The sequence below is a fragment of the Staurois parvus genome, unplaced genomic scaffold (genome assembly GCF_062004578.1).
Source record: "Staurois parvus isolate SC_StPar_1 unplaced genomic scaffold, SC_StPar_1.0 ptg000115l, whole genome shotgun sequence".
Taxonomy (NCBI): domain Eukaryota; kingdom Metazoa; phylum Chordata; class Amphibia; order Anura; family Ranidae; genus Staurois; species Staurois parvus.
In genome coordinates, this window is record NW_028317911.1 from 1861723 (window position 1) to 1877953 (window position 16231).

The window sequence follows — 16231 nt, forward strand, 5'->3', positions numbered from 1 at the left end:
AATTATTATTTTTTGGTGTAGTGCCACAAAATAAAGGAAAATATAAATATAAACCAATCCAAAAAATCAAAAAAACACAGCTGCAAACCTAACCTTAAAAAAAGTGTATATAATAGTAAACTGAACAGGTTGCGCTTAACAAATCAAAATGTGATTGGTGACAAAAATATATAATGTGAAAAAAATATATAAATAAAGTCCAAATAACAATATTATGTTGTGATGAAGAAAAAACTTATTCGTGTCCAACAAAATTCACCATGTGTAAATCCATCACCAAATAATATCTGAGGAAGAGGTTTTATTGGAGAAGTGGATCCATTTTGCCGAGTATTCCCTGCAGAGTATTGCTCCTTGAATATACGGATATTACCTACAGAGCATTGCATCCTACCGCAGAGTATTGCTCCCAGAGCAGAAAGCGCTTATGCTGATTTATAATTTGATCAGCATATTGCTCTGGTGAGTTTATTCAATTTATTTGGTGATGGATTTACACATGGTGAATTTTGTTGGACATGAATACGTTTTTTCTTCATCACAACATAATATTGTTATTTGGACTTTATTTATATATTTTTTTCACATTATATATTTTTGTCACCAATCACATTTTGATTGTTAAGCGCAACCTGTTCAGTTTACTGCTAAAAAATTAGCTCGTTTTTGAATATTCCCCTTTGTTCTTGAACAACCAAAACACCTTTTACAAGGAAAAACCCCTTTCCAGTAAAAAAAGAGAAATCACTTTTTTCTTTGGAGGATTCACCACATTCTTTGCTAAACAATCTCGGAGCTCTCCGATAAATAAACTTCGGATTAACTGGTAATATCTTCTATAAATGTTTATCACCCAAAAGTATGGACCAATGTTTTTAAATAACTTCTCAATACTTTTTTGTTGCATACCATAATCCAAAATGTTTGAGCAGTCATCTCTTTGTTTCAGTTCTTTCATTTTTATCCCTAACTAACTCTTCTCTATGTATCTGCCCCACTGCACATATTTTTTCTCGTATAAAGGACTCATCATAACCTTTTTCAATAAATCTCTGGTCTATCATCTTTGCTTGATCTTGATAATCATCCTTCTTGGTACAGTTTCTCCTCAATCGAACAAATTGTCCTTTGGAAACATTCATAAGCCAGGAAGCATGATGACAACTACTTAGGGGAATATATCCATTATGGTCTACTGTCTTGAAATACGTTTTTGTCTGTTTATGGTTCTGTTCCACCATGATATCCAGATCCAAAAAATTCAGATACTGTAACTTCTCTCTCCCATTTTGCCATAGATAAATTGGCTATACTTGTTGAACAGGAACACATAGCAATCCCTCTTATCTGTTTATAATACATATTCTCATACCAAAAATAATTATGGGCAATATTCAAGACATTCGATCAAAAGCTTTCGTTGGGTATAAGACCAATGATGTTATAAAAAGAATTCACATCTGCTGTCAGTAACATTAATGGATAACTTCCAATTTCAATAGTATCCAATAACTGGATAAGATGTTTTGTACCTCACAGGTAAAAATGAATCTTCTGCACAATAGGCTGCAAATAACAATCCACATATTCCCCCAATCTGGCCCCTACTGACTGTATCCCATTCACTATCAGGAGGCCAGGTAGGTTATCCTTATTTTTATGTATTTTAGGGATAGTGTAAATAACAGGAATACTACATACATCCGGAACTAGGTACCTGCCTTCTTTTGTATTCAATATCCCTTTATCCAAACCTTTTTGCACCACTTTTTACAACTCTTTCTTAGACTTAATTGTCAGTTTAGATGATAATCGTCAGTAAGCATCCGTATCTTCCAATTGTTGTAATTCTGTCATGTATTTTATTTTGGCCAACACCACGATTCCTATCCCCTTATCGGCAGCTCTATATCATTATGACCCTCCAACCTTTTGAGTCCTACATCCAATTCTCTATTTTCTTTTAATTTGTTGATCACCATCTTCTGTAAATCCTGAGATACCATCTTCTTAAAAACATCTACGTGCCCGGTATGATTAACTTGTGGGTTAAACAATTACTCATTTCTCAGAGATGTATGCGGATAATTATTCATCTCAACTTTATTCACAAATAATTTCTCTTCAGGTTTCACCATCATATTTTTTTTAATATTTAATTTTCTCACATATTTTTGGAGATCAACATAAACATTAAAATGTACTAATATTCTTCTTAGGGGCAAATTTTAAACCTTTATCGAGGACCTTTACTTCTTCTTTTGTTAGTTCAACGCCACTAATATTGAAAATACCATCACCTACTGTTCTCTTTTTCGCTTGTTTTTTCTTGCTGGCTCTGCACCCCCTCCTCCGTTGGGCCTTCCTCTCATTGGCATATCTATTTCCGGCCGTATCGGGGGATCTCCCCTAAAAAACTCCTCATCATATCTCAAGGCCTCATATCTATTATCTGTAGGGACTGGACTTCTTTCAAAATATTTGTACCCATTGTATGGGCTCCTCTCATAATTACTATATGGGTGCCTAGGTCCTCCATTGTAATTTGGATGGGGTCTAGAATTATTCCATTGATTTCTCCAATAAGGTCTTCTCTGGAATCCATTAAAACCTTTTGGTTTCCAAGGTCTTTTAGGTGTCCTAAACGTAGAATTTCCAGCATGCTGGCTCAGTGATGACTTAATTGTAGGATCTCTATTCAGATGTTTAACCATTTCCTCTACTTGCACTTTTACCTCTTTCTCCTGAGTGGTTATCAGTTGATACAACCTGTCCTTCAATTAACGTATTCTGCCACTTAAATACATAATTGGTCCAATAGTCATTTAGATCCCTCACAAATGTTTTCTTTTTCCGATTTTTAGCCTCCTGATCTTTAAATTCCAAATTCTCCACTTAGCTGGTTTGAGAGAGTTACAAACTCTGGTAATTCCTTCAATGGATCCAACTGAACTCTATAATCCGTAATCTGCTGCTCTAATTTCCTCATCTTCCTTTGTTTGCATTTAACCAAAAATGTAATTCTACTCCTTTTGCATTACAAAACTGATGCCATTGTTCCACTGAATCTTTATCAGTGAGACCATCACAGATGTGAACATCCCATCGTAATCGTCTTGGAACCCTATTCTCTATAACAGCCTCCCGCCCGCCATATAAGGCAATGGCGGGCACAAGGTGGTTCTCTCGTTCATATGACGTCCTCCCATTCTAACCGCACATGCGCGGCTCCGGGAGCACGCAGTGTGGCGATCGGCAGTGCGCTGTGTCCCTCGGACACAGAGGATCACCGATCAACGGAAAGAGCAGAAGATTTCGGCTCGGTCGTGTGATCAACTGTGTCCAATCACAGCTGATCTCATGTAAATAGGGAAATGTCGGTTATAGGCATTTCTCTCCCCACGAGCTGTCACGCTGACAGCTCAAGAGGAGAGGAGAGCCGGTAATCGGCATTCCTCGAAGGGGACATTTACACTGATCATCAGAGCACTGATGATCAGTGTGCCCTGATGATCAGTGTGGCCCCAGCAGTGCCACCTGTCAGAGTCCATCAATGCCAGCTGTCTGCTCATCAGTGCCACCTGCCAGTGCCCATCAGTGCCACATATCAGTGCCTACCAGTGCACATCAATGCCACATATCCGTGCTCATTTGAGCTGCCTTTCAGTGCCACCTATCAATGCCAGTCATTGCCACCTATCAGTGCTGCCAATCAGTGCCACCTATCAGTGCCAGTCAGTGCCGACTCTCAGTACGCATCAGTGCCGCCTAACAGTGCCACCTAACAGTGCCAGTCAGTGCCGCCTATTAGTGCCAGTCAGTACCGCCAATCAGTGCCACCTATCAGTGCCATACATGAGTGCTGCCTTTCAGTGCCCATCAGTGATGCTGGTCAATGCCACCTATCAGTGCCCTTCACTGCAGCCTCATTAGCGCATATCAGTGAAGGAGAAAAATCACTTATTTACAAAATTTTAAAACAAAAACTAAGAAAAAACTTTTTTTTCCCCAAAATTTTCAGTTGTTTTTGGTTTGTTTAGCAAAAAATAAAAACCCAGAGGTGATTAAATACCACCAAAAGAAAGCTCTGTCTCAAAAAAATGATAAAAATTTCATATGGATACAGTGTTGCATGACTGCGCAATTGTCATTCAAAGTGCAACAGTGCTGAAAGCTGAAAATTGGCCTGGGCAGGAAGGGGGTATAAGTGCCCAGTAGACTAGCGGTTAATATAGTTCTCATGAGTGGCTATATCCCACCATGTATCAATTATTTAAATTATATTATTTTATTAATTAATATTAAACCTTTTCAGTATGACCTACTTATTAGAGGTCTAGCTAATAATACACACTTATTACAGGTGTAGTTTACAATTTTGCCACTAGATGGGGTTATTACTAGATTTAAATATGATCAGTCTTTTCATTGTGTGTATTTTATTTTAGTATGGATATTATTCTATATTTTAACAGTATACAGTTGTGCTCAAAAGTTTGCATACCCTGGCAGAAATTGTGAAATTTTGGCATTGATATTGAAAATATGACTGATCATATAGAACACAAAAGGTGCAGCGCTACAGATAAATTAATGAAAAGTCCAATAATGTCCGGTATAAATGGCAAAAAATGCCTTTTATTAAAGGATGATGATCATATGAAGCCATTTATTATCAAATAGTTGTTTAGCTCCTTTTTAAATCATAATGATAACAGAAATCACCCAAATGGCCATGATCAAAAGTTTACATACCCTGGAATGTTTGGGCTTGGTACAGGCACACAAGGTGACACACATGGGTTAAATGCCAATTAGAGGTTAATGTCCCACATCTGTGGCTTTTTAAATTGCAATTAGTGTCAGTGTATAAGTAGTCAATGAGTTTGTTAGTTCTTACGTGGAAGCACTGACTAGGCTAGATACTGAGCCATGGGGATTAGAAAAGCCCAGTTACAATATGCTGACAACACCTTGACACGCCTAACCAGGCATTTTTGTGTAATTGATGCAGTAAGAGTTTCTTTCTGGCACCTCGACCATGCAGCTCATTTTTGTCATCATATTGTGCTCCTTCATAACCACCACACTGTCTTTTTCCAGAGCAGCCTGTATTTTTCTTGTGGTTACCTATGGGTTTCCCTTTGTATCCCAAACAATTCTTCGGTCAGTTATGGCTGCAATCTTTCTTGGTCTACCTGACCTTGGCTTGGTATCAAGAGAGCCCCGAACTTTCCACTTCTTAATAGGTGATTTAATGGTACTGATTGGCATATTCAAGGCTTTGGACATCTTTTTATGTCCTTTTCCATCTTTATAAAGCTCCATTACCTTGTTACGCAGGACTTTTGACAGTTCTTTTCTGATCCCCATGGCTCAGTATCTAGCCTAGTCAGTGTTTCCACGTAAGAGCTAACAAACTCATTGACTATTTATACACTGACACTAATTGCAATTTAAAAAGCCACAGATGTGGGACATTAACCTCTAATTGGCATTTTAACCCATGTGTGTCACCTTATGTATCTGTACCAAGGCCAAACATTCCAGGGTATGGAAACTTTTGATCATGACCATTTGGGTGATTTCTGTTATTATGATTTAAAAAGGAGCTAAACAACTATTTGATAATAAATGGCTTCATATGATCATCATCCTTTAATAAAAGAGCATTTTCTGGCATGATCAGTCATATTTTCAATATCAATGCCAAAATTTCACAATTTCTGCCAGGGTATGCAAACGTTTGAGCACAACTGTATGTATGTTTATGGGTGTTTTGATTTGTGAAGCAGCATGTTTGGATTGTTTAGCTATATGGTCAATCCGGTTGCTATAGTTATCTGTTTTTATATATTGGGTTAGCATCACTGGGTGGCCTATCCCTGACGAAGCCACATTGGTTGGTGGTGTAACATGTGGGGTGGAGCTTAGTGATGACACTTCCGGTCACGGACTTGTGGACCGCAAGTTTGGAGATTTCATGCTGATATGCATTTTGTATCCTGCTATATTGTAAGCGCAACCTTTGCTACCTTAATCTATGTGTATTACACGATTGGAGGCTGTCCTCTCTTCCTTATATGCTGAGGCTGAGTGGTGAGGAGGTTCCTGAGGGTGATCGTTATTACCATCCCTGATAATATACAGTGCAAGTTCTTTGCTGCCATCTGGAGTTCGTTTATGGAATGATCATGCTTGCTAGACCTATGTTGCTTTATAGGTCCACAACCTAAGGTGAGCGGCCATCCTATTTCAGGTGGATGGGCACTGAATTAATTCTGGTGTGCAGCACTATCAGTGGAGGCATAAGATTATATGGCCTCTGGGCAGATTGAGCACTGAAAGACTTTTTGATGATTCATTATATTTTTATTGCACTTGGACACTGTTTATTTATATATTTTTGTATTATTATTGCGTATTTAAATGTTATGAGTAGCGCAACACTATTATATTTTTATTTTTATCACGTTAACCACTTGCCCTCCTGAGGATTTACCCCCCTTCCTGACCAGGCCATCTTTTGCGTTATGGAGCTGTGTCACGTTAACTGACAATTGCGCGGTCATGCAATGCTGCACCCAAATGAAATTTACATCCTTTTTTTCCTACAAATTGAGCTTTCTTTTGATGGTATTTGATTGCCTGTGTATTTTTTATTTTTTGTGCTATAAAAAAAATAAAAAGACTTACAATTTTGAGAAAAAAACACTATTTTTGACTTTTTGCTGTTAAACATGTCCACTAAAGAAATTTTAAAAATCAAATTTCGTCATAAATTTAGGCCAAAATGTATTCTGCTACATATCTTTGCTAAAAAAAAAAAATCTCAATACATGAAAATTAATTGGTTTACGTGAAAGTTATAGTGTTTACAAATTGCGGTATATATACTGGGAAGTTTTTTTTTTCTTCTTTTTTTTACATTTTTACTAGTAATGGCGGCGATCAGCACCTTATAGCGGGACTGTGGCAGGCATTCTGACAGTGGGAGGAACGGACATCCCCAATGACACCAATACAGTGATCAGTGCAAAAAAAAAAAAAAAAAAGCACTGACACGGTACCAATGGCACTGGGCAGGAAGGGGTTAACATGAGGGGCGATCAAAGGGTTAACTATGTGCTGTTTCACTATGTGTTGTGTCCGTGTGCTACACTGCTTTGCATGGCTATCCAAAGCAATGTGCATGAGCTGACAGGGAGGAGAACTGTTTTATTTACAAACAGTTCCCCTCCCTGTCGGAGATGCTCGGCAATCACCGGGCGCTGGTGATTGACAGCCGCGGCTGTGAATGGCGGCACGGGTAGGGCGTGCGCGCCCCCTACCCAGCACTGCAAAATCGCGTACAGTGTATATATGTGATTTTGCGCACCCGTGCCACCCTGTAGTAGTATTTCTGCTATAAGGCGGTCGGGAAGTGGTTAGAGACAACTCTCTGTTTTTCTTTCTGCCCCTTTCTTTTTTTTCCCCCTTTTCTTCTTCTGAACTTCTTTGTTTCCCCTACCCTCTTAGTCTCCTGTTAGCATGTCTAATATGTGATCTCAAACGGGCTAATCCTTATAGCTCTATACTGCCATTTAGAACCTATGCCAGTACAACTGAATCACAGTTGTTTTGTCCTTTATTTGGATTGAATATTACTTCTATCGCTGTTTTTTTTACTTTTTGTACTTTTGGAGTACCTAGCTACTATAAGCCCAGTTATGGGTCCTAATTTTATTCAGGTTAGGTATGCACACGACTTCGGGCGTACAAGGTCAGCCGGACCGTGTTTTGTTTCTAGATCGGCAGCTGAAGTCGACTGCTAATTTTTTATTTAATATTTTTTATCCGTCATATGGCATCTTTGGTTGCAGTGGTTATACCGGGATGATGCCTGCAAGCACAGGCATCATCCTGGTAATAATATTTTTCAGCTGGTGATTAGTTTTTCTTCAAAAGTGATTTGAGTGACTGAACAGCCACTTGATCACTTCTGTGGGTGGTGGAAGCAGGTCCCCCCCGTCTCCCCCACCACAAAACAGAGAGGAAATGACAATGTTCCTCCCTCTCTGTGACCCCAGGAACCGGAGCAGATGAGATTTTGTCACTTCTGCTTCTGTCTCTGTATCTAATTGGCTGCACTGGAGGCCAAAGGAGAGATTTGGGGTCTAATAGACCCCAAATCTCTCCATAAAGAGGACCTGTCATGGCAACATCCCCTGTGAAAGCAATAAAGGTAAAATAAACAAAAACAATTTAAAGAAATAGTGTAAAAAAAAAAATAAAATAAAAAATTAAAATGCGCAACCCCAAGCTCGGCACTTGCCAAGCTATGTTTATCCTTTGTACATGTACCTCCGGTCTGGCCGTTTATGAGCAGCTGAACCTTTGTTAGTAAGTTCTTTTTTGATTGCTTATCGACTTTAATAAATGTTATCACACTATTTGAGGCCTTTTTCCACGGGCTCTTTATTTCTGGGGAGCCTGTAATCCTGAAGGTCCTGGGGCTGTGCCTAGCAAGAACACATCTGCAAGTGACATCCCTGGATCCATGATATAGCTCCTCCTGGAACGGATGACATCTAGTGGTCGCCCTATAGATGACACCCACCTGATCCATTAATACAGTGGCTGGACTTAGCTTCCATCCGGATAGATGACATCTAGTGGTCACCCTATAGATGACACCTCCTTGTTCCAGTGATACAGTGGCTGAGTACCAGGGGCAGGTCTTAAATGTCCCATGCGCTTTAACATGCGCTATCTGGTTAGTGCATTACTTGGCTATCTTTTATCATTTCTGAAATTCACTACTTTTGGCTCCTCACACATTGGAGACTGTATGCGTATTTAGCACATCTGATGAACTTACGCCGACATTTTATGGATCCACAATCATATGTGGTCTATCATATGTTTAATCATTATTTGAGTTAGCCCTGCACTTTCATGCTTTACCCTTTTTTGGACTATTATTTGAGTAATGGGACTGTTTTTTTTATTTTATTTGATTTGCATCACATTTAACTTGATATTCATTTATTTATGTATGGTATATTGTTTGTTTTTCATGGATATATCATTTGAAGTCACTAATTTATAAGTTTGTTAGAGATTGGGAGCGCAACATTTTTTAGCTATACAGAAATTTGGTGCCATTCCACGGCATACGCAATTCTAAAGCATGACATGTTTGGTATCTATTTACTCGGTGTAACATCATCTTTTACATCTTACCAAAACATTTGGTATTTTATTGTGTTTGTGTGCAATAACATTAATTAAATTATTTGATTATTTTTTAAATGCGTTTGAAAAACCACTGCGCAAATACCATGTGAAAAAAATTGCCAAACCCACCATTTTATTCTATAGGGCCTCTACTAAAATATATATATAATGTTTGGGGGATTTTCTAGCAAAAAAAAAAATTTAGTTTTTTACATGTAAGAGAGAAGTGTCCGAATTGGGAGTGTCCGAACAGAAGAGATTAAGTTGCTTTGCTCAGCTTTTGTCCCCCCTCCTTTTTTTTCTATTCAATATCTTCTTCTCATCGGCTCATGGCTACGGTGTAATTATGGCCATATGTGCCGTGTGTTTAGCATAATGTATGTACTATGCAAAGCCATAAATAAATAAAAAAGTTAAAAACAACTACCAAATGGAAAAAGCAACCTGTCCTTGTTTAAAATACTGAATGATCCAACACACGGTACTGTTCTGCATTTTGTGAACTGAAAATATCAATAAAAAATATGATCTATCAGTTATACATGTATAAACTATGTATAAAACAATCATTTGATCAATCTTAACTATGAATGGTTCCCCCGACACTCACAGATACCTGTTGGATCGATCAGAGACATTCAACAAAGTTCCACCACAGCCGACTCTCTTGGCAAGGTCTAAAATTGATCAAGAACTCACTAAACCTTTTCAATTTGATCATTGTAGTCACACTGAAAGACCGACTGCATGATAACATCACTAAGTGTGTGGCCACATTTACACAGGATACTTGCGTCTCACATTCTCCCTATACACTCTGCTGTAATTAACACTTCACCAAAAACTGAACTGAACTTACTAGTGTTTCCTAAAAACTACTTTAACTGTGCCTGTAGCTCAGAATGTGTACAACAGGTGCAGAAAATATGTACATCAGTTAAAAAAAAACAGTTAAAGAAACATACCTTAGCATGGTGAATATCCACACCATACATTGTCAGCTTTTTGGCATTTTCCAGAAACTCCAGGTCAGCCTGGGCAGGAGTCATTGATCTGGGATATAAAAAAAATTACAAGAGCATTGCATTATAAAAAATATATAAAAACATTATCCATTCAGTTGGAAACCTAAAAAACATTGACTATAAACATTATGTGCAAAAAACAGGATTTTGGCACTTACCGTAAAATCCTTTTCTTGCAGTTTATTACTGCTAGTAAGCTGCCTACAAAAGACTGGACAGTAGGCAAGCTGTTAGTCATCCAGGTATGACCCCTCCCACTCCAATCATGCTCTAGTTTTATGGAAAAGCAATAGCAAGAGTGGATTATAAGGAGAGATGGGTGGGACCTGTGTCCTCTAATGAAAAGATTTCACAGCAAGTACAAAAATTCTGTTTAACAGATAATACATGAAACCCTAAGCTATGTCCCACAATTTTCCAAATTCATCAAAACAAAAAAATAATTTTTGTACTCCTCGTAAAATAATTTTCCTTGAGATCATTGAGGGACACAGGAAAAAAATTAACTCAATGTAATCAAAAAAAAAAAAATTGCACAAAAAAAACCTACCCACAAGTGGTATTAACGATGAATTATATTCCCATCCCATTTGTCTGTGCGTTACATCCCATACTCTAAATACATTCCGTTTTAATGTAGTAGTGTTATCAGAAAATGTCCAAAACTGTTGTAGAATCCAAATACTTTTATCTAACGTTGCCTCACTTAGTATGCTTTCTATTTTTACCCAACTTTTCCCTCGTGCGTTATATCCCCAATCTACTACCTGTGATATTATTACTTAATAATAATAATAATATCTCCTAAAATCTGGCATATTTAAACCTCCATCTAAATTTATTTTGCACAAGGCATCATATTTTTCTCTCAGTTTTTTACCCACCCAAATATATCTTAATTTTATTTCAAGATTTTCTTTCAAAGTATGTCATTGGTATATATAATCGGGAGCATATTAAATTTATAAAAAAAAAAAAATTTAAAATTTTTTTTTTAAAAATCGCCATTTTCGCAAAGTTTATTTTTCCTATCCAGGAGAGAGATCCTCTAGAACTTCCTCTCAATTTGTTCTTTATCTCATTTATTAATAGGGTGTAATTTACCTGATATTTTTAAGAGATGAGGTCAGCTTTATTCCTAGATATTTTAATTCTTTTTGTGAAAGGAAATTCATTTTGTAATGCTATTTTCTCTAATTTTGGGACACTAATAGTTAATATCTTTGTCTTTGACAGATTCACTTTTAAGTTTGATAGTTCTCCATAATGTTTTAATATTCTCATTAGGTTTGGTAATGTTAGACTAGGGTTTACCACGTCAAACAGTAAATCGTCTGCATATGCTGCCACTTTATGTTCCACGTCCCCAATCTGAATTCCTTTAATACCTATGCTGTATCAGACCGTTGCTAATAACGGCTCTAGGGATAATAAAAATAGCAGGGGCGAGAGTGGACATCCCTGCCTAGTCCCATTATACATTTTAAACCCTGATGATAGCGAGACATTGATCTTTACAGATGCTGATGAGTAGCTATAGAATTTTTTTTATCTACTGCATCACTCTAGGTCCTATCCCCATTACTTCTAATGTGTCCATCATAAATCCCCAGTCGACTCTGTTAAAGGCTTCTCAGCATCTATTGACAAGAATAGCACTGGGGATTTCTCTTTTTTTAGGCTTCATGTACACGAGCAGCTCCTAAACTCGAGTTTGTGAGCTTTTGGCATTTTTTTGTCAAAGCTCCTAAACTCAACTCCATAAAAGCCTGTGTCCATGTACACATAGGCTTTTAGCAGAGTTTAGGAGCTGCCGCGTTTAGGTGAGGTTAAACCTCCCTCTCCTGAACGCGAGAGAATCGCGTTCAGGATAGGAACGTTTTGACTGCCAACCGTGGGAAACAGAAAAAACGCTGCAAAACCATGGTACCGCGGTTTTGCGGTTTCCTGCAGCTTGTGGTCAGGGTAGGCTCGTGTACATGGAGCCCAACTCTTCTGCAAAAGGAGCAATGATCTTAATCCATTGTCCCTTCCTTCTATTCCTGAAACAAATCCCACCTGATCTAAGTGTATCCACTCCGCCATTATATCCTTTATCCTAGTCACTAATATTTTTGCATAGAATTTCGGATCTGTATTCAGTAGCGAAACTGGTCTATAACTAGTGCACTGGGACACATCTTTCCCTTCTTTAGGGATAATTGTAATATATGACAATAAAGACTCCTTTCTCATCCCAACCCCCCTCTCTGATTGCGTTCATGTATGTGCATATTTTCTGGACTAATTGATCCTTAACCATTAGCCGTCCGGCCAATGGCCGTTTGGTGGCTTCAGAAGTGTCTCTCCATTCCGGGTGCATGCCATTTGGCGTGCTCCCGCACATGCGCCGTTTGCGCTAATGCAGAGCGGCGCAGCAGTGCGATCTGCCACCGGCTGTGCACCTCGGACACGGCCGATGACAGATCCGAGTACCGCCTCCCATTGCTGGTACCATGTGACCTGCTGTGACCAATCACAGCAGGTCACATGACAGTTGTATACAATGGATGGCTTCATTCATGATGCCATCCATTGTATACTAGTGCCTAGCTGTGAATGGTCACAGCTAATCACATGCACATGTCATGTGATTAGCTGTGACCAAATCACAGCTAAGCACAAAAAAAAAAAAAAAAAAAAAAAGCTGAATGAATCGATTTCATTCAGGTAAATGCTTGCTTATTGCAAAGTAATTCTTTGCTATAAGCAAATTGTGTAAAAAAAAAAAAAAAAAAATACTGATCACTTCCCCAAAGTAGTACAATGTTACTATGGTAACATTGTACTACTTTGGTCATAGTAAAATATGAAAAAAAAATCTTAAAAAAAATAAAAATGTAATAAAAAATTAAATATAATAAAAAAAATATATATATATATTTTTTTTTTCATACTGTCACCAGTCAGTGTCCCTGTTCACCGCCATGCCAGTTATATGATGACGCTGTACTGCACTGGTGACAGTATGTAAAAAAAAAAAATAGTGAAAATAATTTTTTTAATTTTTTCATTTTCCGAAAAATTATGACAAAAAAATACAACTTCAAAAAACTCGCCATGCCTCTTATGAAGTACGTCGGACTGTCTACTCTGCAAAAAGGGGTCATTTGGGGATATCTGTACTATTCTGACATTCTTGGACCTCAAGAAATTAGATTGGCTGTCAGTACTTCAGGATTGATCAATATTCAGATCTATACCATAGTTTGTGAACTCTATAACTTTCCTACAAACTAAAAAACACATCCTAATTTGGGTTATTTTCACCAAAGACATGTAGCAGAATACATCTCGACCTAAATTTATGAAGAACAATTATTTATTTGTAAACTTTTATAACAGAAACAAATAAAAATGTTTTTTTTCAAAATTTTTGGTCTTTTTTTGTTAATTTAGCAAAAAATAAAAACCCCAGCGATGATTAAATACCACCAAAAGAAAGCTCTAGTTGTGTGAAGAAAATGATAAAATTTTAGTTTGGGTACAGTGTTGTATGACCGCGCAATTGTCATTCAAAGTGTGAGAGCGCTGAAACCTGAAAAATGGCCTGGGCAGGAAGGTGTAAAATTGCACGGTATTGAAACGGTTAAATTTCTTATAAATATCTTACTGTGTACCCATCCGGTCCAGGACTCTTCCCTGCCATCGTGTTTTTTAAGGCTATTTGAATTTCTTCCTGTGATATTAGTTTTTCTAAGACTAGTGAATTTTCTTCCTCTAATTTATGTAGTCTAGCGTCTTTTAAAAATAGCTTCCTTTTTCTTACTGCTTCTTCTTCTTTTAGATTCTTAGGTTTTACGTCATATAATCTACTGTAATATTTTTTTAAATAGATTGGTAGTTGAATATACCATTTCACCTGTCTCATCTCTAATTCTCTCCACAAAATTTGCTGATTTCTGTTTCCTTAATCTACTCATTATTAATTTCCCTGGTCTGTTTCCCCATTGGTATCTTTCTTTTGCCACCATATTAAACACCTTCTTCGTTTCTTGCTCCATTCAATCTTTTAGTTCTTCTCTTTTTAGTATTATTTCCTGGTGTAAATCTGTGTCGAACTTCTTTTTATGAAGTTGTTCTAATTCATATAGTGCTTCTATTAATGATCTTATACTCTCCTCACACCTTTTCTTCTTTTCAGCCCCTATGGAGATCAGAATATCTCTTATACTGTATAAGCCTTAGGGGCTTTCCATATTGTTGCATCCTAGACTTCTTCAGACTCATTTGACTGAAAATATTGCTCAATTTCTTTTTTTTAACCTTATTAAAGTCTCTTGATCCTGTAGGAGTGTCTCGTTCAATTTCCACATATTTATCCTATTCCGTTCCCCTTGTAGACACAGTTTCACTGTGAAAGGAGCATGATCTGATATTGATATCACATCAATGCCAGCCTTAACTAATGACTCCAAAAATGTTCTATCATTATATAATCCAATCTTGAATAAGTCTTATGCATCGATGAAAAAAAAACGTATAATCTCTTTCTCCTGGATGTTTAACCCTCCAGGAGTCCATCAGCTGACATTGATGTAACATTTTTCTAATGGACTTTAGCCATTTATCCCCTTCCCTTCTTTCTTTAGACGATGTATATATCTGAGGATCTATACAAAAACTGAAATCTCCTGCCACAATCAACCTGCCCTTTTTAAAATCCTTGTCTTAACATATCTTCCAAAAATACCATTGCGTTCTTATTAGGAGAGTAGATATTTGCCAGTGTCCATTCCATTCCGTTTAGATCCCCTCTCACAAAAAAAATATCTACCCCCTGGGTCAGTCAACCTTTCTTTGATATTAAATCTCACATTCTTTGCTATCCCAATTGCTACCCCCTTAGCATGTCTTATTGGTGTATCAGCACAATACCAAATCGGGTAATGTTTTGAATAGAACTTAACATTTGTATCGTGGGTTATATGCATCTCTTGCAAAAATATTAGTCCGATAGAACATAGGTGAATTTCCCTGAGGATCTTATGTCTTTTTCCCAGGGTATTAAGTGTCCCTTTACATTGTAGGTCATAAAATTAACTGACCTAACCATATCTAGGAGATTTACCATGTAACTAATTTGTAGCAAGAAGATATCTTCTAGAGCAGTGTTTTTCAACCTTTTTTGTGCAAAGGCACACTTTTTTCATGAAAAAAATCACGAGGCACACCACCATTAGAAAATGTTAAAAAAATTTACCTCTGTGCCTATATTGACTATATATAAAGTAATTCTCTTGAATAGGAATCAAACACAAAGAAATTATTTTATAATTACTTTATTATGAAATAATAAAGTATTTTATAATTGGACCCGGGGGCCGGACCAAGAGTAGATGAATGATGTGTATGTGTCATCCATAGTAAGTATAGTAATATTCCCCCATAGTAAGCATAGTAATTAATCCCCCATATAGTAATTCATCCCCCATAGTAATTCATCCCCCATATAGTAATTCATCCCCCATAGTAATTCATCCCCCATATAGTAATTCATCCCCCATAGTAATTCATCCCCCATAGTAATTAATCCCCCATATAGTAATTCATCCCCCATATAGTAATTCATCCCCCATAGTAATTCATCCCCCATAGTAATTAATCCCCCATATAGTAATTCATCCCCCATAGTAATTCATCCTCCATATAGTAATTCATCCCCCATAGTAATTCATCCCCCATAGTAATTCATCCCTCATATAGTAATTCATCCCCCATAGTAATTAATCCCTCATATAGTAATTCATCCCCCATAGTAATTAATCCCCCATATAGTAATTCATCCCCCATAGTAATTCATCCCCCATAGTAATTCATCCCCCATAGTAATTCATCCCCCATATTAAGTCCCCAAGCCCCCCCTGTGTCAATTCACTTACCTTTGCTCCGCGTGTTCCTCTCGCCGTTCCGGTGTAGCATGAAAATCTGTCTCCTATGAGGATCTG

General features: G+C 37.4%; 1 protein-coding gene across 19 annotated transcripts in view; it reads right to left on the bottom strand.

The window, feature by feature from the left end:
- EPB41 (erythrocyte membrane protein band 4.1) overlaps positions 1–16231 on the bottom strand; it is a 290966-nt gene that overhangs the window by 91627 nt on the left and 183108 nt on the right. For all 19 annotated transcript variants that reach the window (XM_089671906.1, XM_089671904.1, XM_089671912.1 and 16 more), the window contains exon 8: positions 10185–10272. In XM_089671906.1, coding sequence (XP_089528032.1) covers positions 10185–10272 — 88 coding nt within the window. The remainder of the gene's footprint in view (positions 1–10184; positions 10273–16231) is intronic.